The sequence below is a fragment of the Podarcis muralis genome, chromosome 6 (genome assembly GCF_964188315.1).
Source record: "Podarcis muralis chromosome 6, rPodMur119.hap1.1, whole genome shotgun sequence".
NCBI classification, from domain to species: domain Eukaryota; kingdom Metazoa; phylum Chordata; class Lepidosauria; order Squamata; family Lacertidae; genus Podarcis; species Podarcis muralis.
In genome coordinates this window covers 35,683,977-35,708,736 of record NC_135660.1, presented here as the reverse complement: position 1 = coordinate 35,708,736, position 24,760 = coordinate 35,683,977, and the positions used below count along the sequence as shown (strand labels likewise).

General features: G+C 39.7%; 1 protein-coding gene across 5 annotated transcripts in view; it reads right to left on the bottom strand.

Annotated features, from left to right (window-relative positions):
- FARP2 (FERM, ARH/RhoGEF and pleckstrin domain protein 2) overlaps window positions 1–12,774 on the bottom strand; it is a 64,500-nt gene extending 51,726 nt beyond the window's left edge. For 2 of the 5 annotated variants that reach the window (XR_013393160.1, XM_028730967.2), the window contains exons 1-3: window positions 12,625–12,773; window positions 8,245–8,477; window positions 6,883–6,918 (exon numbers count right to left, since the gene is read on the bottom strand). Coding sequence is in view for 4 of the 5 variants with exons in the window: in XM_028730967.2 (XP_028586800.2) it covers window positions 6,883–6,918; window positions 8,245–8,448 (240 nt within the window). In the remaining variant the exon portion in view is untranslated. Of the gene's footprint in view, window positions 1–6,882; window positions 6,919–8,244; window positions 8,478–12,194; window positions 12,341–12,624 lie in introns of those variants that run through there. The other 3 variants (XM_077929968.1, XM_077929966.1, XM_077929967.1) reach the window with 3 other exon arrangements.
- Window positions 12,775–24,760: the final 11,986 nt, after the last annotated feature.

The following is a 24,760-nucleotide window of genomic DNA, read 5'->3' as shown; positions in this document are numbered from 1 at the left end:
ACAGTAGTGTTAGAGAGAAGTTAGCCTTGACATTTCATGACTCTTCCAACAATCAATTTCATTATAGGGTTGGGATTTTGATGCCAAATAAATTCTGAATGCTAGAAAACACACACATACACACAGTCAAAACTCTCCCAGAACAGTCTCTGTCAGCAGCTATTCCCCAGATTACATAGGATGGAGAGATTATAAAGGAGATGAAGCAACACCCTAAGAGGAAAGGTTGCATCATTGGGGCTTTTTAATTTAGAGAAAAGGCAAGTAAGAGATGATGTGATAGAAGTGTATACATGGAGAAAGTGGATGGAAAAGAAAATTTCTCCCTCTCTCGTAACACTAGAACTCACTGACATCCAATGAAGCTGAATGCTGGAGGATTCAGGACAGAAAGTACTTCTTTACATACCACATAGTTAAACCATGGAATTCAGTGGCTCCTAGCTATGATGGCTATGCTCTGCTTCCACAATCAGACACAGTCATGATTCTGAATACTAGTTGCTGGAAACCACAGGAAGGGAGAGTGCTCTTGTTCTCGGGTCCTGCTTGAGGTTTTCCAATAGGCATCTGATCAACCAGTGAGAGAACAGGATGCTGGACAAAATGGGCCACTGACCTGATCCAGCAGGCTCTTATTATGTTCTTATTTTACAGTCAGACCAAATCATTGTATTTATTGTTCAGGGCAGGAAGGTAATGAATGTTCTCAATCTCACTCACTAGCCATTCCACCTGGCCATTAAAACAATTATGTAACACTATGCAAGATTGGTACATGAACATTTTTCCTCTTTCTCTCATTTCTTTTTCTTTTTGTTTCATATCTATGAGATTGTATGCCACTATTTTGAATTACATACTATTTTGAGTGCACTTGCAGAAAAGTGGTATATTATTTATTTATTGAATTTATATACCAACCTTCATCTGATGATCACAGTATAAAAATACAAAAATATATAACACAATAACAAACGAAACAATATAAATGTAGTAGGTAAATGCATTTCATGATGCACCGATAATTAGGAAGTTCTGTGACCCTCTAAAAGCTCTGATTTGTATCTGACTCTCATATTAAGATGATTAAAGCAGCTCTACTCATATGATTTTAGTCAGATACAATCCCCTTTCAGTCATTAAAAAACTGATGTAATTGAATTAGTAGTTGTCCTTTATTAAATGTCTTCAATGAAACATAACAAGCAAGATTAAGTCAGAAGTATAACAAAACTGTAAGGACATAAACACACTTTCCTTCTCCAAGTTAAGAAGCATGACTATACACAAGCTGGACATTCTGCACAGAGTTCAGTCAAAAACAATCTTCATTTGCTCTTTTAAATATTTTAATAATTATTTTAGTATTCTTCCTGACAAACTGAGGACATCAATATGACTAAAGAATAATTGTGACAAGTACGAAGAACACTGTTTCTAGTCACCTAAGCCCGGAAAACTATATGACAAGAGACATGTGTCCTCAACAGCATCCCCCCCTACAAAATCTCCTCTGAAACTGAAGGGAGTTTGATAAGCAGTTTGTAATACAGAATAAGCCTTTTTCATACAATCACAAAAATGATTTCCACTGGCATTTGAAGAAATAAATATTTCCAGGTTGTGTTAGCTCTACAAGCACTATTAGAGGTCACTTTAGGGTCACTATTAGAGAGTAATGATATGACTTAGGTTCAGTCATAGGGAGTCAGGAATTCCACTGGACATGCAGAGACCCCTGGGTAAACCCAAAGTACTTCTCTCAATTTCAGCTTCTGCCATCAAAATTACAACACACTACAGTAGATACAATGATACAAAACCTTGATCTGGCTATTCCTGGCTTTTCACACAGAAGACTGAAGAGGCCACTGCCCACAAAACACTGTAGTTTGATACCATGTTAATAGCAGGTAAACATGTCCACAGGAAGATTGGAATACATCAGAAGCCTTATTTAAACAATCCATATTGGCCTTGCAAGCTATGCTAGAAACTCTCAGAAAATCTTTAAAACGGGACCAGCACACAAGACATAATGCTAAGTGCTTTACTGCCCCAGTTTCTTCAAGCTTTTCTGATAAACTTCAAAATCTGAAGACAGTGTCACTCACACATTTACATGTAATCCAAGAACATGCTACAGACACATTAAAATCTCATGAGAAAAAAATACATACATACAAATACATATGAACTACCTGGATACACCAGTTTACTCAGGAATTCAAGTCATCAAACAAGTCAGCTACATGACACATGGATATAAGATGATGTTTCCACTCAGCAGTTCCAACAGCAGCTATTAAGTTAAACATTTCATTTTAAAGAGTAATTGCTCTTTCTTCTATTCCCTTCTCACAGTAAACTCATTAAAGTGAAATTATCAGCTTCAAATTGTAGCCCTGTTCATATCTGCTGTTCACAGACCAAACTGGTAGGTCCCAACATCATTGATCCCATTTTTATGATGCTGTGACATTTTGATGTTGTTTTATTCGGTTATAAGTCACAGTGATGCTATTAGGCTAAACAGCAGGATAAAAATAATAGAAAGCAAGGACAAATATAATCCTGCAACTTTTGAGGATTATTTATATAATCCTTAATATAGCACAGATGTTGTGAATTTATTTTAGTGCCATGACAAACTCATATAGCTCTTCATAACTTTCAGTCATGTGGAATTACTATTTTAGCAGCGCTATAATTCATTACCAGGCAGACAATGAAACAACTACAAAAATTACACCTGTACACAACAAATTGGGAAGTACAGAACTCCAAGAAGGTGGAGTGTGTGTGAAACTATTTTGCATATTTTCATGCTAAACCTATGTGCATAGACTTTCCCCAAGGTGTTCTCACTAGGACTGCTAAAGGAAATGGGATGGCAAGTCCTTGACTTATGCAAGGTAAGAATTATCTTAGAGCAGTGATGACATGGCATGGAGAGAGGAGTTGCAAAAGTGCAGGGACAGAAATAGTTGGTGAGGAAAAGCAGTACATGTTAGGCTTAACATTTTGAGAAGCAAAACAAGGTAATAAAGTTTAACAAACATTTTCTTGAGCAATTTTACAATGTATTCTTATTTTCAGAAAAACAAAGAAGATTCTTGTCCTGACCTTCACTGCTTGATGAGTAACTTGAACTCTTAGTTCAGTTTCTGATGAGCTATTTAATCAATAAATCAGAATGGTAAAAAGGCAGGGTGCGGGTTAGAAGGTACAACAGATGCATAAAAGGTATAGAAACACGGTTAAGTGTAAACCAAGACACATACCCTGCATCTTCCTATTGAAGGACATTGAGGGTATAGTACTTAGCATGATGACCAGCCTAGTCCTGGGATGGGGCAAGCAAACAGGCACTTCTTCAATCGGTTGGGCTTACAAAGTTTGTCAACAACAGTGCCTCACCAGTGGGGATGGAGGTAGGGTTGGGTGCTGGCTCAGCATCAGTTGCCTCCTCCCTTGAAGGAGACAGTGCTGGGGCTGACTCCACAGCAAGAGGGATCTGACTAGAGATCCTGGTGTCACAGGAGCATAAAGCTCCCCTGCCAGACCACTTGGTCTCTCCCCTGGATGCAGCTCTCCAGTCCCTCGATTACCGGCCTCTGCCTGGGCTCAGACACTTTTTGGGGTTCACCTCCCCTATCCTTCCAGGACCCTCCCCAGGGTTATCCAGCTTGAACTCCCTGAATTCCTCCCCTTTCTCCTCATAATCTGACCATCTCCATGACACTTCCAAGAACTATGTGTAAATTCTGGGTAAATGCAAATAATTAGAACAAGGAACTACTGTGTTACAGACTAGCAAGTGACAAAGGCTGGCACAATGTGGTCCACAAAACACCACCAAGGTCTCTACTGCCAGCAGGCTCTTAAGGGGCAGTGGTAACAGCAGCATCTTTTCTAAGAGATAGTGTCAATGTCAACTGAGTACAGAAACTGTTAATTTCAACCAGTGCTTTTTTTCTATTAAAAAAATGTTTAGGGGTACTCTCATTTTCCTACTAATATTGAAATACTGCCCCTCAATGAAGCCAAACTTAGATTCACAAAATGTACAGGGGTATGCATCCCCCCAGAAAAAAAAGTGCTGATCTCATCTATGTTCTTTTTAAAAAATGATTAAATTTTCCATTTTAACAATCCAATAAAAACCACATTAAAACATTCCAAATTATCATACAATCAAAAAAGCTGAACAATGATGCCAAATTATATATCTTTGGGTGACTTCCCATGCTCTGAAGTGATGATCTAATATTGTACTGCATTCCTTAATTTGTCAAATAGTCCCAATAAACATTTCTGATGTTGATCCTTCGTGATCTCAACTATGTTCTTATGAGGTCTGGACATTTATTACAACTAAAAAATGAAAGTACTTAAATGTGAATTAGTAAAAGCAGTCTTTCCAGAAAAAAAGAAAAAAGAAACCCTCCAGCAGAAGAAAAAAAGGGTAGGGAATGAGATGCAATAGTGCCAAAGCAAGTAATGCTTACTAAACTCAAAGCATGACTTCATGGTACTGCATGCCGGTTATGGAACAAAAAATAAAAGTGCAATTGCAGAGAAAAATGAAAAGTGTTAAAGGTGCAAAGTATGGATATTTCTTGGAGGAACAAACGGGAAGGGTAACTGTTTGACACACCATCACTCTCACAGCCAACCAATGGAAAGGGAAATGAGGCAATGTCAGCAGTTGGGCACCACAAAGGTTTAGTGGATGTCAGGTTGAGACAGCTGGAGGACAAGAAGTGGAATAAAAGGACAGAATATGCTGAAACAAATTACAGTTAGTTTGACTGACTGCAGATCATCATTTAACTTGAACCTAGTTTGTTCAATAAACCATTGTTTAAATAAACCAGGATTTAATACTGGCTTAACATGACATGAGAAGCAGGCCAAAGAGCAGACAAGCTACTGGCCAATGTATTTGCCAATTAGGGCACTATGTCTCTGTGCTAGATAACAATTTTAGTTACCCCCAAATGACTCAAATATGCTCCACTGAAAAATCAGTTATAAGGAAATGCCATTACCAGGAACAAATGAGTTCTTTTGTCAAGGAAGCACAATTTAACACAACTAAACCAAGTGCTAGCTGAAGCCCAATTCTTGCTACTGGCTTGTAGTTCATGGGAGGTAAAACAGTTGTTCTCAAAAATGGTTTCAAAAGAAAGTCAAGCCATTAACAAAATGACAGGCTTAACAATATAGCAGTCCAAATAACAGGGAGAATGGAAATTGAAAATTGTTTTTTAAGAAGAACCTGTAATATCCACAGCCATGAATTATAGGTCTCTTCTAAGGACAGATAAAAATAAGCTCAAGGCAGTTAACTGGCCATATTTAGAGTATTCAGAGTCATGACAAACATCTGGCAATGATTCTTTCTGGAATTTTGTCTATTTTTTTCCTACTCAACCAACAAGGCACTGACTATCCTAACATCTTTTTGATTCTTGTAGCACAGTATTTAAAGGGATTTGAAAGAGTTCATCCTCCCCCATTTTGCACATTTAAAGCAGTTAATACTTTCATAGCATACAGCTTCACGAAATAAAACAAATGCATTATGAAAGAATGACCAAAAGAAAAATCAGAATAAGGAAAAGATTGTCTCTGCCAGGGGGGAAAAACAACAACCTTTTGAGTTAAGTCTATTTCCTTCTTTGGGAGCAGTATGGAATCCTGGGCATTTGCCAGATGCTGTCCTAAAAACTACTACATGTTGTATGCACATATTGTCAAAAGTAACTTCACAGCACAAACTCCTACAATGTGTTTACAAGTAGTCAGCTGTGTATCTGAAGAAGTGTGCATGCACACGAAAGCTCATACCAAGAACTAACTTAGTTGGTCTTTAAGGTGCTACTGGAAGGAATTTTTTTTGTTTTGACTATGGCAGACCAACACGGCTACCTATCTGTCAGCTGATGAAATTATTTTAACATCTTTTTCTTTCCATCAGTCCTTCAAATCAACAAACTTTCTTTAGCCTAACTGCAGTTTTGTTTGTGTATTTATGCTTTTATATTTCCCTTTAGTTAGCAGCTGTTTTTTCCTGTATAACCACAGGAAATCACAGCCTCGTGTAAAAACTTCCAGATTACTTCCTGTATAGCTCAATAAACTTTCTGAGTTCCAAAAACAGTTCTTTATTTTAGACCTCAGAATGTAGTGAGTCATGGTCAACCATATACAGATCTGATTTTAAGTAAATCAAGACATATAAATACTGATTTAAGACAACAAGAGCAAAGTGTGCCCATTTTTATACCATGCCTATTGAAGTGGCACATAAACCACACATGATAAAATAATAGCATCTGACTTGTCTAACCCCAACTTAATGGAAGTTTGAAAGCAGGCCATTTTCACTTGTGGGATTCAGATCTTACATAGATAACTTATTGCAACAAGCCGGGAAAACTTAAAATGACTCAAATACCAAACAGCAATTTAAGAAATCTAAAGAAAAAGTATCAGACAATTATTTTAAAAATAGCTAAAGAGAATATTCTAATACTCAATAGCTTTCAAAAGAATTTAAGAATTATTTTTCCACTCTCTCCGTGCAAGTGGAAGATGTGTTCTGCAACTGGCTACGTGCATTAACTAACTGCACCCTGATGACATGTTAATATATTTTGTTAAGCAGTCACAGGATACTTAAGTCACCTCTGGAAAATCCCTTCTAGAAAATCCTCTCCCCTAGTTGTATGAAGGTGGATTACACTGAAATACTCAAAGGAACATACTTGGTTTTCTTTTAATCAGGGTCAGTGATGGTCACAGCATCAGTTAGTGCAGGAGGAGAATTCACACAAAACATAGTTACAGAACACAAAATAAAGTACTCACTCTATTACAGTGCATCTGAAAGTGTGGGCAACTAGTCTGTATCAAGAAGTGGAAACATTATTTAGTATGATAGCCAATTCAAACAGCCTACACCAAATGACACATTTGGGAAGCTCCAGTTGTGGGAAAATATGATTACAAGAGACACACATTCAAGATAAAATATGTACTTCTTTGGCAATAAAACTATATATCAAGCTACATTAGATTTTCTTTCAGAAACTTTAAGTAAGAACTTCATATCTGAATTATGCAAGAAAATTTCACCTAGCAATGTTCTGAAGCATTTATGACTAAAGGAATTGTACAACCATTTGTAATGAAAACGTATCCTACATTTATGAAGAAATACATTACCTAAAAGTATCAGGGGTAAATGGCATAAAGCATTTCCCCCACTAATTGCTTAATGAAAATCTAGAATGATAATCTAGTTTTGCCTCTCTCCTCCAAGTGAAACTACAGAAAAGATTAATTTAGAACACTCATAAACAAGTGCTTCAGAATTCTTGTTTTCTATCAATATGAGCACAGGTATGATTGGGGTGGGGGGTAGGAACAGAAAAAGCCAATTTGGCCCTAGCCAAGGTGTACATTGGCGGTATCCTCAAGACTATCCTGTTTATCTATAGTTCCAGTTGCAGATGGGTAGCCGTGTTGGTCTGCCATAGTCAAAACAAAAAAAATTCCTTCCAGTAGCACCTTAAAGACCAACTAAGTTAGTTCTTGGTATGAGCTTTCGTGTGCATGCACACTTCTTCAGATACTTATCTGAAGAAGTGTGCATGCTCACGAAAGCTCATACCAAGAACTAACTTAGTTGGTCTTTAAGGTGCTACTGGAAGGAATTTTTTCTGTTTATCTATATATTTCTTCCTCCAAGTTTCACAATATTTAGACATTTTGGCTGGGGGCACTCCTTATCATTGGTCAAACACAGAGAAATGGAAAAACCACTTCACTTCCCCCATTTGCTTCATATCATCCCTCCACCCCAATTAAGAACAGGGGCACTGACAATAAACCAGTCCTCCAAAAAAAACAGGACACCTGCTTACATGGCCACATACAGACTATATGGGGAGGTAAATACATTTTTACCATGGTGGTTTAACATTGTTTTAACTCCCACATGTAATGGGGTTTTAGTGAGAAAATAAATTAATTAAACCATGTGTTTGATTTGCTCTTGAGATTCTTATATTTGTAACATTACATGTTGTTCCTATATGCCTCACCAGAATAGCTAAAGACCTTTTAACCTCATTAAGTGCATTTTCTATGATTCACTCCCTTTCTCAAATTAATCCCTTTTCCATGTTGCATACAGACAAAAATCCAAAGCTATACTGAAAGTTTTACCTCAATATCAAGTATCTCCACAGTGTTGTCCAAATGCTTTATCCTCATTTGTAGAGACCTCTCATGTGTTTTAGCAGGTGTTGAGGCTATGGCAGAGGAGAGGTTCTGTCCTGGTTCCAGGGTGCTCACTCCAGAATTTTTCTGGACTCCCAAACGAGAACCTGGAGTCTGCAGCACTCTGTAAGTGCCTTCTATCTCGCCCATTTTCCACCATCAAGCAATAATCCAATGAACTAAGAGAGAAAAATACAAATAATTTATTTTAATAACTTTTAAAGTACACCATGAATTTGTGCAAAAATATAACAACTAGCTGTTGCAAGTTGCTCTACAGCTCTGTACACTCACTACCCACAACAAGATTTTGGGGGCAATTCCTCCTGTTCAGCATGCATGAGTGAGTAACGTAACAACTCCTCCGAACACTGAGATACAAAAATTAAGTTGGTACACATATTCAGGATAGAATTCTGAATTCCAAATCCAGCTCAAGGAAGACACAACACAATAATCTCCCATGAAGATTAAAGCATCCAGATGAGAATTGGTGCACACATTCAGGATGTCACTCTGTATTTGGGGCTCAAACACCAAATCCATTTTCAAAGAAAGTTGTAAAATAGATTGAAATTCAATCTTTGAAGTAAGGATACTAGAATATGTTGCTTTACTAATTACTTGTTGAGGATTTGAAGTTGGCAAGAGCCTCAGAGTTATGTCATCCCTCTCACTACTTCATCTTGGGGCAAAACACAAACAAGTTAAGTGGGCTGTACAAGATGGATTTGAAAGTGGAACCTTCCTAAACCTGTAGTCTGCCCCTGGATTGAAGTGGGGCAAAGTGAGGAATCGGGGAGATTCAACCTGTCCATAATCCAGGATTAATATGGGTGCCATAATGATGCAGCAAGTGGGTACGTACTAAAGAGGGAAAGACAGAAACAAAAAAAATCTAAAACAGATAAAACCTTCCATTTTTAGTAGTGAGGCTACAAAGCAACTTGAATAAATATATGGAACTGTCAAAGCATGAAACATATTCATTACAGCATACTGCATTTTGTGTTAGCTTATGCCAGATAGTAGAATAACAAGTTAATTATGCCGTCTAAACAACTAGACAATAACTCATGAATATGACAGATTATGAGTACTTCCAAACCTCCCTCCAAATGAAACTCCCATCTTCCAAGCTTAAATCAATCAATATCACAAACCTATAACATTTGCAAAGATTGCTCTGGGTTTAGCTTTCCAGAAATGAAAGCCAAATATAAGCTCTCTCAACTGTGGCAAGTTTGCTACTTCACAGACAAAATCTCTAATTCTGCTTAATTTAGAAGACCAGTAGCTTGCAACAGCCAAGTCAGGAATGCCAGTTTTAGTTGTCCATTCAGTATAACTGAAACAATAGAACAGTGAGCATATTGTAACCAATTAATGCAGTGTGAGTTCTGAAGCAAGCAGTAGTATACACTAGGTTGATGCAGACATTGAGGTTTGTCCAATCATAATTTCTGTGTTCAACTGTGAGCTATTTCTTGGTGCATGTGTAGAAAGGCACTTTCAGTAACTTATTTTTGTAAACCACTTAAAGGATTTTTTTTTTACACTCAAGCGTCATATAAATTCTGTTAAACAAACCAACAAAAGCATTTCCTTGCCTTTATTAATTCCCTTCTTCCAGAGCTTTACTGAGACATCCAACACTGTGCAAGCAGACTTCTGCTCTTTTCTTCCCCCCGAAGTCTCCCAAGAGCCCCCCAAATCTGTTCCAGTTAATAAACCCCCCTAGAGCAGATTTTGGGGCTGAGCTGGGGACTACCCATTAAGTTCAGGTATATCTTCTGGGAACACTCTAGAGCAGGTGGGGGCAGGGGTCTACAGGATGTGTGTGGAGAAGTAGGAAAATCCTATTGCACAATCAGGCAGGCTTCTTTGGATGTAATCCATTAAGTCCAGGTCTATCTTCTGGAAACAACAGACACATTTATTTATTTGGACAAGGGGATTGCAAATGGAGTTGTGATGGGTGAGCTTTAGTGTCTCTTTTTCAAACAAATGTATTTTTAGTATGTGTATTTAACTACTACCTGCCCTAAACCTCCTAAGAAAGAACAGGCTAATACAACATTCCAAATCAATAGCTAGAATAGAATCAAAGTACTTTAGCTAAAATAAACTGTTAGATATAAATAGCATGGTATGCTTGTAAATTTCCATCCTCAGAAAAGTTAAGTGTTAACTGTTGCTGCCCAAGCCTCAGCAGTAACTGATATAAACCTTTTTGTGCCTGCCTTGCATGAGACTTGGGGATAAGCAGCAGCACAAGAGGAGTACCCTAGATGGAAGATAACTCTTCAGACATTGTATCAGAAATACTGTATGTGACAAGACAGCAATTGTAAATGAAAATGCATTCTTTATCAACAACAGAAAGCCCAGAATGGGTTAAGAAAAATATTAATCCTCAAACCCTCCATTCAGGGGGGGAAACACAATTGTTGCAAAACATTATCAAACACAAAAAGTTATCAAAGGATACTGTAACAAATACTGTATACAGAATCTACTATTCCCCCAAGCCTACAAGAAAAATCCATGTGTGCCGCTGATACAGCTGCAAATGCAAATTTGGACATACATAAGCTTTACCACAGCTGTGCTACCTAACTGAAGTCCCAATTATACAAATGATGAAAGACTCCAGCTAAAAAGCAAAGCAAACCCACTCAATGGATGGAACAACACTAACTCCCCAATCCATAACCTTGAGGGGGTTAGAACTGCACAGAGATGCCTTCCTACCAGCAAAGGGCTTCACTAGTCAGCGAGAAACCTCCTCCACAGAGGCTTCTGGCACACCTGCTGAAAGCTCTGTGGGTGTAGTTCTACTGTTGGCAGTGTTCCTGCTGGCAGTAGCTGGCAATAGGCTCTGAAATGGGGCAGAGGTGGCCTTGGATCAACTGCATGAAGTCTACTACAATATAACTAAATGTCTACAAGAGATATAATTTTCTAGACTAAAATAACTTGGCAGAAAGGGGATTTCCAAGTATCAGGCCATTTTGAGACACTTACAAGCCATACAGAGTATTGATCCAAACAGAATATTGATTAACAAGATCAATGCAGCAAAACAGGAACTGGATCAGTACACCTATCATCTTATACTATTAGATATTTATTTTTGTAATATTTTCCTTTTAATTCCATTTTCACACTGTGAAACTAGATGCCAGAGAAGCTGCAGCCTGAACAATCCTTTCAGGAAGTTTCACATACTGCAGATTTTCAGGAAGACATCTCCATATAGCTAAGACTTAACTCTGAAATTCACATGTAGAGAATCTAGTTAGTATAATGATTGCACACGTATGTATCATTGTGTGTCTGCACACTGGCCATAGCTGGAGTATAAATAATGGCGCACACAGTAAGGTACCAGGAGGTTTCATGGGGAAGCTTGTACCAAGCCTGTAGGGTGGGGTCTGCAAGCATTATTTTTTTTGCAAAACTCCAAAGCATAAAGCACGTAGGCTCCTCATTAGAGCTAAACGCTATCAAAGGCTGGGTTGCATAAATAATTAGAAACAACTATGTGAGCATATGGCCACCTAATTACCGTCCTTTGAAAGTAGTGTGTAAATAAGTACTCTACAAGCCTTCTAGAAGTGGAGGGGGGGAGGAACCCTCAAGTATACCCTTTGAAACCAACGTCTTGGAAAAACTGACGTTATTTGCACCAAATCAACCATAATGAGAGCAGCATGCGCCAGGTGGTGTTTAAAAAACGCGATCGAGGGAAAGAGCCGCGTCATATTTAGGAACAGAGCTCGAACTGGGACGGCAAGGCAACAAGAAGTTCTAAAAGCATGCAGAACTACAACACACTTAAGGATGCCCCCCCCCCGCATATCTCAGAATTGCACAGCCCACTTGTAACACACCAGGTTTGAGTCGGGCGAGGCAACCGCCGAAAACCGTTCCTTCAACGCCTCTCGGAAAGGGACTCCGCGCTGCTCGTCCTGCCCTGCCGCGCCCCGCGGGGGATGAGGGACGCGGCCGTGTTTCTCTCCCGAGCAAAGGTCGTGTTTTCTGCCGCTGAATTCACGCCCCTCCCGCCCCCGACGGACTGACCTCCCCCTACCCCGCAGCTTCCGAGTCCCCTCGGGCCACGAAGCCGCCGAGAGAGGCTGGCGGCGCGGCGGCAAACCGAAGCGGGGAAAGGGGGCTGCTGAGGTAGCGCCCCCCCCCACTCCAAGCAACTCCGAGGGAGGGTAGGAGGCGCCCAGCCCCGACTTCGACGGCTCCCGGGCGAGGAATGCGCCCTTCCCTAGCTCGCTTCTTTTCCTCCCTTCCCCGCAGCCCCGCTCTCACCTCAGACCGACATCTCAGTCGACGACCGCACCGCGAGACGCAGCCGCCTCAGCTGCGCGCCCACTTCCCCGCTCTCGCGCGCCTCCTCGGCTTCCCTCCTCCCCCCCCCCCATCCACCCCTCAGGAGGCCGGCGCCATCGCCGCCACCCCCTCGCGCCAGAAGCGCCTCTCTCATTGGCTGCCGCGGAGTTCCTCAGGCAGGGCTCCAACGGCTCTCTTCCGCGAGCCCCGAGTCAGCAGCCTCGGCGGTGGGCGGGACCTGCTTACTGGGCGGGGCTCTTCACTCCCGGCTACGGGTGGCTCGATGGAAGAAAAGCGAGCGAGGCGCGGCGACGGAGTTAACAGCCTTTACCGGAGGCTATTAAACTGCCACAGGCGCCACCATAATAAGGGCACTGAGGAGTAATGGGGCCAAGCGAAGGACCTCTCTCCTGACTGCCCCATAACCGCCTCCGCGCTCGACCCCACGGGAGCCCTTCTCCGGCCCAACTGCCATTTCTGTCTCCGCAACCACACCTCGCTCGTCAGTGCGAAGCTGGATCGGGTTGAACCGGCGAAAGCGACGAGATTTTCCTGTCAAGCTTCTTTACGTGTAAGGGAAAGTCACGGCAGCCACTCCCCAGATGCCTGAAGCTCTTGGGGATGTTTTGGGGGGGGAGAGAGAATGGGGTGTGGAGTAAAACTAAACTAAACTAAACTAAACTAAAAAAAATAAATCAGATACTACGCCTCTCTTCGCAGCTGATGCAAAACAAAACAGAACTAAAATTCAAACGTGTTTGTTGTAATGCGTGGCCCACCCATACGTTCAAAAACTTGAGACAGCAAACGTATGTGAAGTTGCGCTTTTGTCTTTCACAACTGCGCACTCAAAGCCGAAGAGAAGTTGAAAAGCATTGGCAGTTTTATATAGAGTCAGTAGAGTTTTACACGCAACTTGCGGGAGGAATACAAAAACCGCTTTAAATTAAAACCGTGAACGTCATCGGAAATAATTGCCTTCCTTGATTAGATCAAGCAGGGTATGATGATCCTTATACCCAGTTTTCTTTCTGAGTATTTACAGGGGTATAATGCTCCTGTAAGTGGAAAATGCAAGGACCTTTGTGCGCAATTATTTCATATTAAAAACGTGTTTGACATGGGACAAATGACAGCATGGATCAGCCCTTCAATTTAGTTGTAGAGGAAGATTAAGAGGAGGAGTTTGTGGAACAAGTGAGTTTACAGGAGCCTAGCTTTGTAGTTTGATCCTAGGTAATGCATCAACCTATACCTAACTGATAAGCAAGGGAAAATAATACTTATCATTCAAAATAATGTGGAACATTCTTCCTGTTGTGGATGACTATCCCTTTCCCCTAAGTGTCTCTGACAACATATTTCCATAATCCTATTGCATAAGCAATATGTACTTTTCAAGGGTGGTGGCTTGATATATTTATTTAAAGCTTGCTCTATATGTTCCTGATAGTGCTAAAGAGTTATTATCATGTTTTGAAGAGTGTTGCTCAATGTGTGTTGGGGAAGAAGGGACAGAAATCCCAGATCTAATGAAACAAGTGTGTATTGTACTATATTTGTTCCTTTTCTGAAGAGGTACAATGATGAGAATTTTATCCAAACACTTAATATACAAAATTCCATTAAAAGCTGAGCTCTTTTTTAAATCAGAGAAAAAACTTGGTGACCCATAGTTACATATACAAATGGAAACAATCAGGTTCTATCAATACACTTCAGATATGATGGCAAGATTGCCATCTTTCACATGTATTATGTATGATTAAGAACACAATAAGTCCAGACCAAATAAGTTTGCAATTCAAATTATTCTTACAAGTGTATCTTATTTTAATTGTTAATTAGCCAGTAGGCACCCAAAAGATTATATAAATCAATGCATGATGTTCACTTTTACAGGCGTCTATCAGATGTTTAGGGCAGGTGTCCTCCATATATTTTAGTCTATAACATCTATCTTCCCTGACTTGGCTGTGGGAGATGTGGCCAATGGAAGTTATAGTCCACAGCATCTGGAATGCACCATACTGTGTATCACTAGGTTAGGGTGCCAAAAAGACAGTGAACAACTTGTAAAATAATAGATGGCTTTGTTTAGCGGTTTTGTCTTCTGCTGCCAGTTTTGACACACGACATAAAATGACTGCTGAATCAAATGAAAGACCTGTCTAGTACAGCATCCTGTTTCCCACACTGGCCAACAAGATGCCTACAGGTAGCACACAAGCAGGACATGAATAGCCCTCTAATGCTCTTGTTCTCATACAACTGGTATTTATAGCATGTGGTATCTAAACTTAGAGGAGATTGCTTATAGCTATCTATATAGAACCATTACTACTATATCCACTGTCAGTGAGCCTTTCTTTGCCCATTTACAGGTACGGTTTGAATCCAAACTGCATCTGCAGATGGACTGCAAAAAGGCTTGCTGAAATTACTGATCAGCTGTTCAGCGGTTACAGGGAGTCCTTTTGAATTATGAATTTTTGACAAGAGTTCTAGTCAAAGCCTTTTGAAAGTCCAAGTATGTAATTTTTACCAAATTTCCCCTATCCACATGCTTGTGAAGACTCTCAAAGAGCTCTAAAAGGATAGTGAGGCAGAGCTTTGTAGAAGCCATGCCATGTTGATTCTACAGCAAGTTTTACTATTAAGTATGATCAATAATTTTATCTTTAACAAATGTTCAGCTAATGGGCCTGTAACTTCATAGAACCAATCTCTTTTAAACACTGGTGCCACATAGATTGCTTTCAGTTCTCTGTCATGGATGCCAAGCTTTGGGGCGAGTTACAGATTTTTGTTAGAAGATTGACATTTTAATCCTTCAGTCTTTTTAGAATGCTCAGGTGGATTCCATCCAGATCCGGTGATTCGTTTTCATTCAAGGATCATAGGAGTTTGGTGGTTGCAGCAGATGGGATAATCCAGACTCACCCATATATCATTACAGCTTCCATTTTTTAAAAAAACAACAACCCTAAACTATCTAAACCTTTAACTTACTGTACAATAGAGTAAGGGAAAACATGCAAGCTCTGTTCTGTCCAATTGCTGAGTAAGACAATCTCACCTTAGCTCCCAGTGTCATTGCTAATGAATGTTAAAACACCAAGGTGATTAAAAGACTAAGGTGACATTTATTTTTAATTATTTTCCTTGCCCAGAATGAATTATAATTCTAGTATCAATTTAAGTGCTTGCTCCCACATCAAATAAATGAGACTCTCTTGCCTGACTTTGTGTCTGCATTTCCTGACTGATACAGCAGCTAATGTAGTAAACCTTCTTAAGTGTCAAGGTCACTGTCTAGGGCAGGCCTGCATAGCTTGGGACACACCTAGCCAAATGCAGCCTATTTGATATGTACTGTGGCCTGCCAGGTTTGATAATGTCCCCTGTTTTTGCAGTAGCATACTTTTTCAGGCCCCTGGTGGGTCACAGTACATAAATTTAATGAGCTGTATTCAGCTTGGTGGGTCAATAATGTAGTGGGCCAAGTTTAATTTTACTTCAGTTTGTATCATGAGTTTAGTATTGTTCCTTTTAAAACTGAAGTTTAGGATCTAAATTGTATTAGTGGGTGGAAAGACAACAACAACCATTAGAAAGTGAGGGAGGAACATGAACATTTGAGAGAAGCAGAATTCCTTAGAAGTGCTAACACCCTGTCATTTGTGCTGTTGAGAGAGACTGCCCTTTGGCCTTCTGCCCACATGAACCAATGTAGTTTTCTGAACTTAAAAGAGTATAATCAAAAATTACTGAGGTTTATGTTACTTGCACTCAAAATGTCTAATTTAGCATTTTCTAAGGACCCATGTGCAGATGTCCTACTTGTGGTAAAAGCTTCCTCTCCCCATCACAGCAGCTCTATGTTCTTGATGAATGGCCAAGAACAAAAGTCTAAATTTTGCACACCACATGGTCCACCACCACATGGTCCACACTGAGGAAGGGTGTGGTGGTATTTAAAGCAACACCCTTGTGTGTCTCTGTCTGTCTGTCTGTCTGTCTGTCTAGCATGAGAGGGAAAGATTTATGCCCAAATTTGCTCAGTCTGTCTATGACTTGAGGACTCTTTGACACAGGGCACAGAGAATGAACTGAGGACCTATGGCACCCACACAACTGTGCTACTAACCACAACAGCCTTCCGTGGCAAAGGTGCAATTGGCTAAAGTGGCAAGTGTTCACTCTGTATACAAGAAGCATCAGTGCCTGCAGTGGTTCTCTGTAGTTCTGAAGATGCCGTGGAGCAATGCCTGCCAGCATTTGAATAATTTGCTTATCAAGAAGTGCCACTCTTCCTTGTGTGAGGCAGGGGCTTGATGCCTGTACTCTTAGCTTGATGTTGGGATGTCTTCTGTCCTTTTTCAGTTTGCTTTGACCTGAAAGAGAAATAAAGAGAAATATTAGAACCTGGGATCATTCAATGAAGCTGAATAATGGGAGATTCAGGACAGACAAGAGGAAGGATTTTTCTGCACAGTGTATTTTCTTTAAAAAAACCAAAAAACCAGTGGAATTATCTACTGCAAGATGTAATAATGGCAATCCACTTTGGCTTAGACAAATTTATAGAGGAAAAGGCTATCAGTGATTTGTAGCATGAACCAACTCCTACACACCCTAGTGGCACAGCCAGTCTTACTAGCTTAGGCTACCCCATTTCAGACGAGCTTTCAAATGAATGGAAAATTTGTAGAAACTTCTGTAAACTTGTTGTTCCATTAGTCAGGGAGAAGTTTGCACAAGCAGAGCTGGGCAGGTCAAATTACTGAAGCTTGAATAACTAACATTTTTGCAGGGCACCAGCAGCCACTGGTTTTGAAAAACAAGAAATATGTCTATTCTAAAAACAAGTTCTCATTCTTTGGAGCAGGGATGGGAAGCTCACAGGCTGTACCCTTGCTCCTCAGATATTTCTATATCTCACCCCCACATTGGCCTTTTAATAAAAACAAACATTGAAATCTATTTCTTGCCCATTCCTCATCCACACAGTCCTTGCTAGCTGATTCCGTCCCTAAATCAGGCACATCTTCCATTAAAAAGGTTCTATCCTTTCTGTCTCTTGGGTGCCACCATTGATGTCACCTTCCACCATGAACACCCAATATCTCCCCCACTAGTCTTTCTCAAGGGAAGGGCTAGCAACAGAGAATGGGCTGGGTAGGTACCACTTTTGGAAGCTGTTCCAAGCCCCTTACAGCAGTGGTGCCCAGCAACCTTCCCACAATGAGAAGAGCTGTGTCTATTACTAAATGGTGATGAACCATGGGGAAGTACAGTGGTACCTCGGGTTACGTATGCATCAGGTTACATATGCTTCAGGTTAGAGACTCCGCTAACCCAGAAATAGTACCTCGGGTTAAGAACTTTGCTTCAGGATGAGAACAAAAAACGTGCTCCGGTGGTGCGGCGGCAGCAGGAGGCCCCATTAGCTAAAGTGGTGCTTCAGGTTAAGAACAGTTTCAGGTTAAGAACGGACCTCTGGAACGAATTAAGTACTTAACCCGAGGTACCACTATATAGGGAGGCTAGAGAAAGGGAGACAGGCTGGCCAGCCCCGCAAAAAAGGTTCCCCACACTTGTCACAATGACTCTCAAATCCATTATTACATCCCTTGCAACTTATTTCATACTAGACCAAAGCAAAGGCTAAAATAAGGCTATTTTTACACAAGCTTGTAAAGAGTAGGATGGGACCCGTTGAAAGCATCAATGAGAAAATTAAGCAAATGCATAAATAAGAAGCTAGCACTGTAAAGGGAAGGGGTTTGGGAAGACTACAAGAAATGAAGGGAAAAAATTATTTTTTAAAGATGTAAGAGATAGAAACACCCCCTGTATCATATACATACATTATATTATAGTTAACTGTAAATATAGCTTGTCCTCTAAGCCTTTACTGTGCAAGTTAGCAACAGGGCTCATGTAAGAAGTTATTTTGAATTGTATTGTGTAGATACCAACAAGCACTACCTACTTTCATTCAGTGCCTCAAAAAGTATATGTATTTTATAGCAGCACATAATTATTTTATTTTTAACCCTTTAAATACTGGGAGCATATTTAGTTATATTGTTGATAAAATAACACTACTGTATTATTGCAAACTAATTGATTTTAATTGTACTTACTGGTGATAAAACAGGTTTATTGTTTTAGCTAGCTCTTATAAGAAAAACGTCCTTCTGCAAATATACTAGACTAAGCATAGATATATGTTCAAACGCATACATGTTCTGCAACTTCTCTTTCATCAATTTTGAAGTTCAAACGCCTTGTTACTTCCTAAAGAATAAGCTTACAGAATATGAAGCAAAGAAAACAAGGCAGAAAGACCCACTCAAGTGATCAAAACAAAGCTAGCAAATAATGTATAAACAACTCTTGTTCAAAAGGAATAGACCAAACAGAAAGGGAGGAGCAGCAGCATTATATGTAAAGGATGTGTATATTGTGAAGAGATCCATGACCTGGAGCATGGAAGGCAAATTGACAGTAAATGGGTAAAACTTTTAGGAGAGGAAAACAGCAGTGACCTTACTGTGGGTGTCTGCTATAGATAGACCTCCAAGCTAGACTGAAGACTTCAATGATGTTGTTGTTGTTTAGCCGTTTAGTCGTGTCCTACTCTTCGTGACCCTGTGGACCAGAGCACGCCAGCCACTCCTGTCTTCCACTGCCTCCCGGCAGTTTGGTCAAACTCATGCTGGTAGCTTCGAGAACACTGTCCAACCATCTCGTCCTCTTTCAAACATTCAAAAAGGAGAAATATAGTAGTCATGGGAGATTTCAACTACCCTGATATCTGCTGGAACTCAAACTCTGCCAATAATGTAAGGGCCAACAAATTCTATTATTATTATTATTATTATTATTATTATTATTATTATTATTTGTACACCGCCCTTCATCTGCAGATCTCTGACAATTTCATTTCCCAGAAGGTGGAAGAAACAACAAGGGGATCATCTGTCTTGAACCTGGTCCTCACCAAAAGGGAGGAACTGATGAAGTGGAAGTACTGGGAACCTTGGGAGGAAGTGATTGTGTCCTCTTGTGTTTCATGATACACAAGCAAAGGAAAACTGAGTGTAGTCAGACATGCATTCTGGACTTTAAGAAGGTTGATTTCAAAAAGCTTAAGGAACTACTGGGTGAGATCCCATGGCCAGAAATTATCAAAGAGAAGGAAGTCCAAGATGGTTGGGAGTTTTTTAAAGATGAAATATTGAAGGCACAAATGTAGACAATTTCAACAATAAATAAAAGTGGGATGCATCTAAAGAGCTGAGATTTAAGAATGGCATGTATAATAAATGTAAGAAAGAGGAAATCACTAAGGAAGAGTATACATGAGTAGCCAACAGTTGCAGAGTGAAGGTCAAGTGAGCCAAAGCTCACAATGAGCTCAGGCTTGCAAGAGGTTGTTCAGCTATGTTAGGAGCAAGAGGAGGAACAAGCAAGTATGTAGTAGGTTCTCTGCGTGGAGAAAACAGAGAAAAAAACTTTGTGATAACAGAATAAATGATGCAAAAAGGAAGCTGCAGCCAAGATAGGGAAAGAGGTGGAAAAGGAACAGCTAGCTACTTTAAATGAATTCACGTCTCTAGGGCCTGATGAATTGCACCCAGGGGTATTAAAGGAACTTGTGGATGCAACTTCGGAGCCCCTGTCTATAATCTTTGAGATTTTTTGGCGAACAGGTGAGGTCCCTGTGTCTATTCTGTGACGCTCATCCAACAAAGTGTGGTATGTTGCTCATGTGAATGACGGATGTTGCAAACCAAATCTTTTTAAAATGCAATGATGTATCGCCCTCTTGTGGGAATGATTCCTGATTGCATGATGCCAGAGGAATAAAACAGTATTTCATATTTACTCAGTCCCACTCTGCTCAATGAAGTTTCCTCCCAAGTCCTACATACTGTACATGTGTACAGCTAAATTTTAATTCTGGCACCAGTGTAAATTATCTATATTAGTTGGCATCCGGCTGTCTCAGGAGATTATGGAGGAGTGCGCCTTTGAGGGGTGAAGTTAAACTGTTGGAGAGCTACAGTGCTGGCTGTGGCTGTAGAGCTCAATATGGGACAGATGTGTTTTGTTTCAACTGGAGCAGAAGAAAGGGTCCAGTTGTGCTGCTGCTGCTGCTGTTTCAACTCTTATCCACTGTTCATATTCAGAGCTTGCACCATGCTGTGGGAGAACAAATCCAAAGTGGAAACTTCCAATTTTAAAGCAAATTGTTGCATGCTAGCTATATATATTCAAATATTTGCTTCATCACTTTACTTGGGCTCCCAAACTTGAAGCAGTAAATACAATGCAAGTTGTTTTTTTTCTTATTGTTTTATCTCAAAACACTTGTATTTTGCCTTCGTTTTGTCCTGCTTACATTCTTATCTGCACACAGCACACTGGCTCCAAGTTCAAATATATTAAATTGGCACAAAATTGTGCGAGTTTTATTAGAATGTATGGGAAGGAGAGTCCTGTTATGAGAATAATACTAAGAACGGATAGCATAAGCTTACGTGACCTTGAATGCAGTTAGTACTGCTAAACAAATATATATATATTACCAGATTGGAGAGGAAGGCAGATCCTCCAGCTGAATCTGAATTATTTGTATCCATTGTTCAAAGTACAGGCTACCAATGAGTTCAGCTACCCATCATTGGGTTGTACATAGGACACTGTTCAGCATACAAATATCAAAATTTCCAGAGAGGGAACTTACCTTACTGCTGGAATGTGAAATGCACCAATACCTCAATAGGTTCTCTCCTTGTTCACTCCCTTCCTTGCCACATTGCATTAGGGCATGGTTAAGGAGATAATGAGAAAACTGGTCAGTGTGTGAAAAATGAGCTCCTTGAAGCAGAAATACTGGGCAGAGCAGCAAACCTCAGCAATCCAGATTCACTTAATCTCTCATCACTCTAGCTGGATGGCATCATACCAAATGTACCCTTATGAATAGCTGTGTGGCACGTATATTTCCTAAACTTTCTGCTTGCACAAACAGGAAATGTACATGCCAGTGGAGGTGACAAGAGTTGGGGCCTCCTATGAACATAAACTCCCTAGGTGTCATGCATAATCATTTCAACAGCATGATCATTTCACCAGGAGCTTAGTCATACATTTATTTTGATCCCTCAGATTTCTACAACACCAGAAAAGTCCAGAAGCAAATTTACTGTTGCACGATAGGGTGCTTTTGCACAGTAATTGGGATTTTTTTTTTAAAGAACAAGGTTCACACACCACTGAGTGCAACCTCTGTTGGTTCTTAACTGGCATAAGATAATCAGCTAATTAGAAGGCAGAGACAAACAGAAAAGGGAATGCCTATTTTTATGAATGAAAAAGACTGAAGTTGCTTCTCATACACAAATATTTGTTGGTGTGGACAACTCCTGTCTCATTTTACTGGGGTGGAAACTGGCTTAATAGCCAAATGCTCAAATGTGGACAAGTCCATACTCTCAGTTGAGTATAGGATTGTGGCCATAAGCAATTATTTACCCAACAACAGGAAAAAAAGATTCCACTGCTAAATTGCTTCCCCCTGTGACTATTGTTCAAGCTCTAAAGAAAAGCCTGGAGCGAGTTTTTCCATTACTTAAAGGCTGGTAAATTCTTAAAAGGTTACCTCATCTGTAGCTAGATTAAACTAAACAAATTTTTAATCAACTAAAGAGAAACATGTTTAAGCAAGGAGTCTCTCTAAACATTCTCTTTTCGCTCATTTGGTATAAGGGTCATGGAAAGAAAGAAAATTCAATACTACAAAATGTAGGTAGGATTACCAACATTTAACTGTGAGGTTTAATATTCTGCTCTAATAATCCAGGTTTAAAAACATAATGCAGACTTTCACCCCTTTTGTTGATTCAATATATGGTTGGTAATTGCAGGGCTATTACTGTGGTTTATTTTAGATATCAACATTTCTGCAATGCTAAGCGTTCTCTGCTGTTTGATATAACAATCTATGAAGAAGTAATAAACGTGTATGTGATAATGTAATTGTTGAACTAAAGTTCACAAATCAATTTTGAAGTTTTTTGCAAAAACCCTTTGTTTCTTATATATCATATATTTAATTTATTCAGGCTGCAGTTTAGTGTATCTTATTTGGGATTAAGCCCCACGACATATACTGGGGCATACTTTTCAGGAAGCAGATACAGGATTGCCCTATAATTATTTTCTATAGTTATTAATTTAGTCATGAGATTCTGTACAATCGGAGTTCACTGAAATTCACAGCTTTGCCAATTTCCCCCCAACTTTTGATAATTAAAAAAATTAAATTAGAAACTAAACACTTTTCAGATGAGATACTAAAAATTATAAATCCTCATAAATCTTGGTCAGGGTGCTTGAACAAGAACAGATCTTTGAGGCAGGAAGATATAAAAGAACACTGATCAATGAACCACCTTCAGGATCAGAAATATTGGTCATATCAGCTACAGTTTAAACACTCTGAAAAACTTGTTTTTAATTTGTGTTCCTTTGTCTTAAGCATCACAAAACATGCACCCTTTAATGTTCATGGGCTGCCTGCTTAGGCAGATCCCCAGGTCCAGGCAAGGTAATTGAGAAAGGCTCCCATTAATTTCCATTTTGTTTGTCCTCGATACCTCCAGTGAAAGCTACCACCTTTATTTACTGTTAAAACGAGAGAGTGAGATGGCTTGACTTCAGTAAAGGCAGGATGGGGAATCTGATTTGGCCGGTGGACCAGATCCTTATCCAAATTTTATGTCAATATCCTGATGTCACAATTGTATTTTCTGCTGCTGTTGATTGCACCTTTGCTTCCTGCCTTTCAGTATTTTTAGCCAATGGGTGAAGCTGGAGCTTCTGACAGGGACTCATGGCAGCTTACAGATAAAAATAATACATTCTGCTTGTCAGACACCTTACTGTACTGTGTAGCCAGAGTTGGGCCTTCTACCACCACTTGCAAAAAAGCATACAAATACAACTGCCCTTGGAGGTAATCCAAAATCAGTTTCTAAGACGACTGCTAAAACTTCCTCAGTGCGTTAGTAACGCAGCTATTCGCTTAGAATTAAAAACTACATCTGTAGAAAATACTCTTTGGAGGCGCAGCCTTTGTTACTGGTTGTCCTTAAGGCATAGGCTCCCAAATCTGTATTTGATCCAATGCCTCTGGAGAGATAATTTTCCCGTCCTAGGGGCAAAAGAGATCCATTCTAAAGTAGTGACCTATGGATTGTCTCCATCAGAATTATTGGAATTGGACCTAGCCACAGCAAAAAAAAATCCTCACTCAAAAACTTGCGGAGATTGACCTACAACAAAACACCATTTTGGGTAGTGGCACTTGCTCACCATTAAATTTTGGCATAGTGCCCTCACAGCAGATACCATCTTATTTGACTTCTTTGTCTGTAGCGGCCCACAGATATGCCTTTATTAAGGCAAGATTTAACGCCTTTCCTTCCAATGTCTTGAATAATACATTTTCCAATGGTCGGATCTCAGCGGTGTGTGTATGTGATAATAGATCTATAGAATCTTTACAACATATACTATTCTGTTGTTCATTACATTCAGTTTCTCGGATCAGATTTTTGTCCCCTTTATTATTGGAAATCTCAGGTGACTCCTTGGAAATACAGCTAATACATTTATTGCAAGATTCTGATCCGAGTAGGTTGTTGCCAGATTTCTGATAACAGTATTAGCCTATAAAAGGAAAAATGGATTACTCTACGATTATTGATTTTGCCTAAATAATATTGATTTATATTGATAATTTGATATTTTAAGCGCTATATTGTTCTTATTTTAATGGAATTTAGAAACTTACGGTTTGAGATGTAATTGATTTAAACGTAATTTAATTTATTAATTTTTATCTTGTTATACCTGCTTTACTGTATGATGTACTGAATATGGGCCTATGGCCGTAATAAACTATCTATCTATCTATCTATCTATCTATCTATCTATCTATCTATCTATCTACCTATCTATCTACAAATACAACATAAAATACTGCAGCAGAGGGCCCAATCAACTTACGGTATAGTTGGCCCCCAAATTCCTG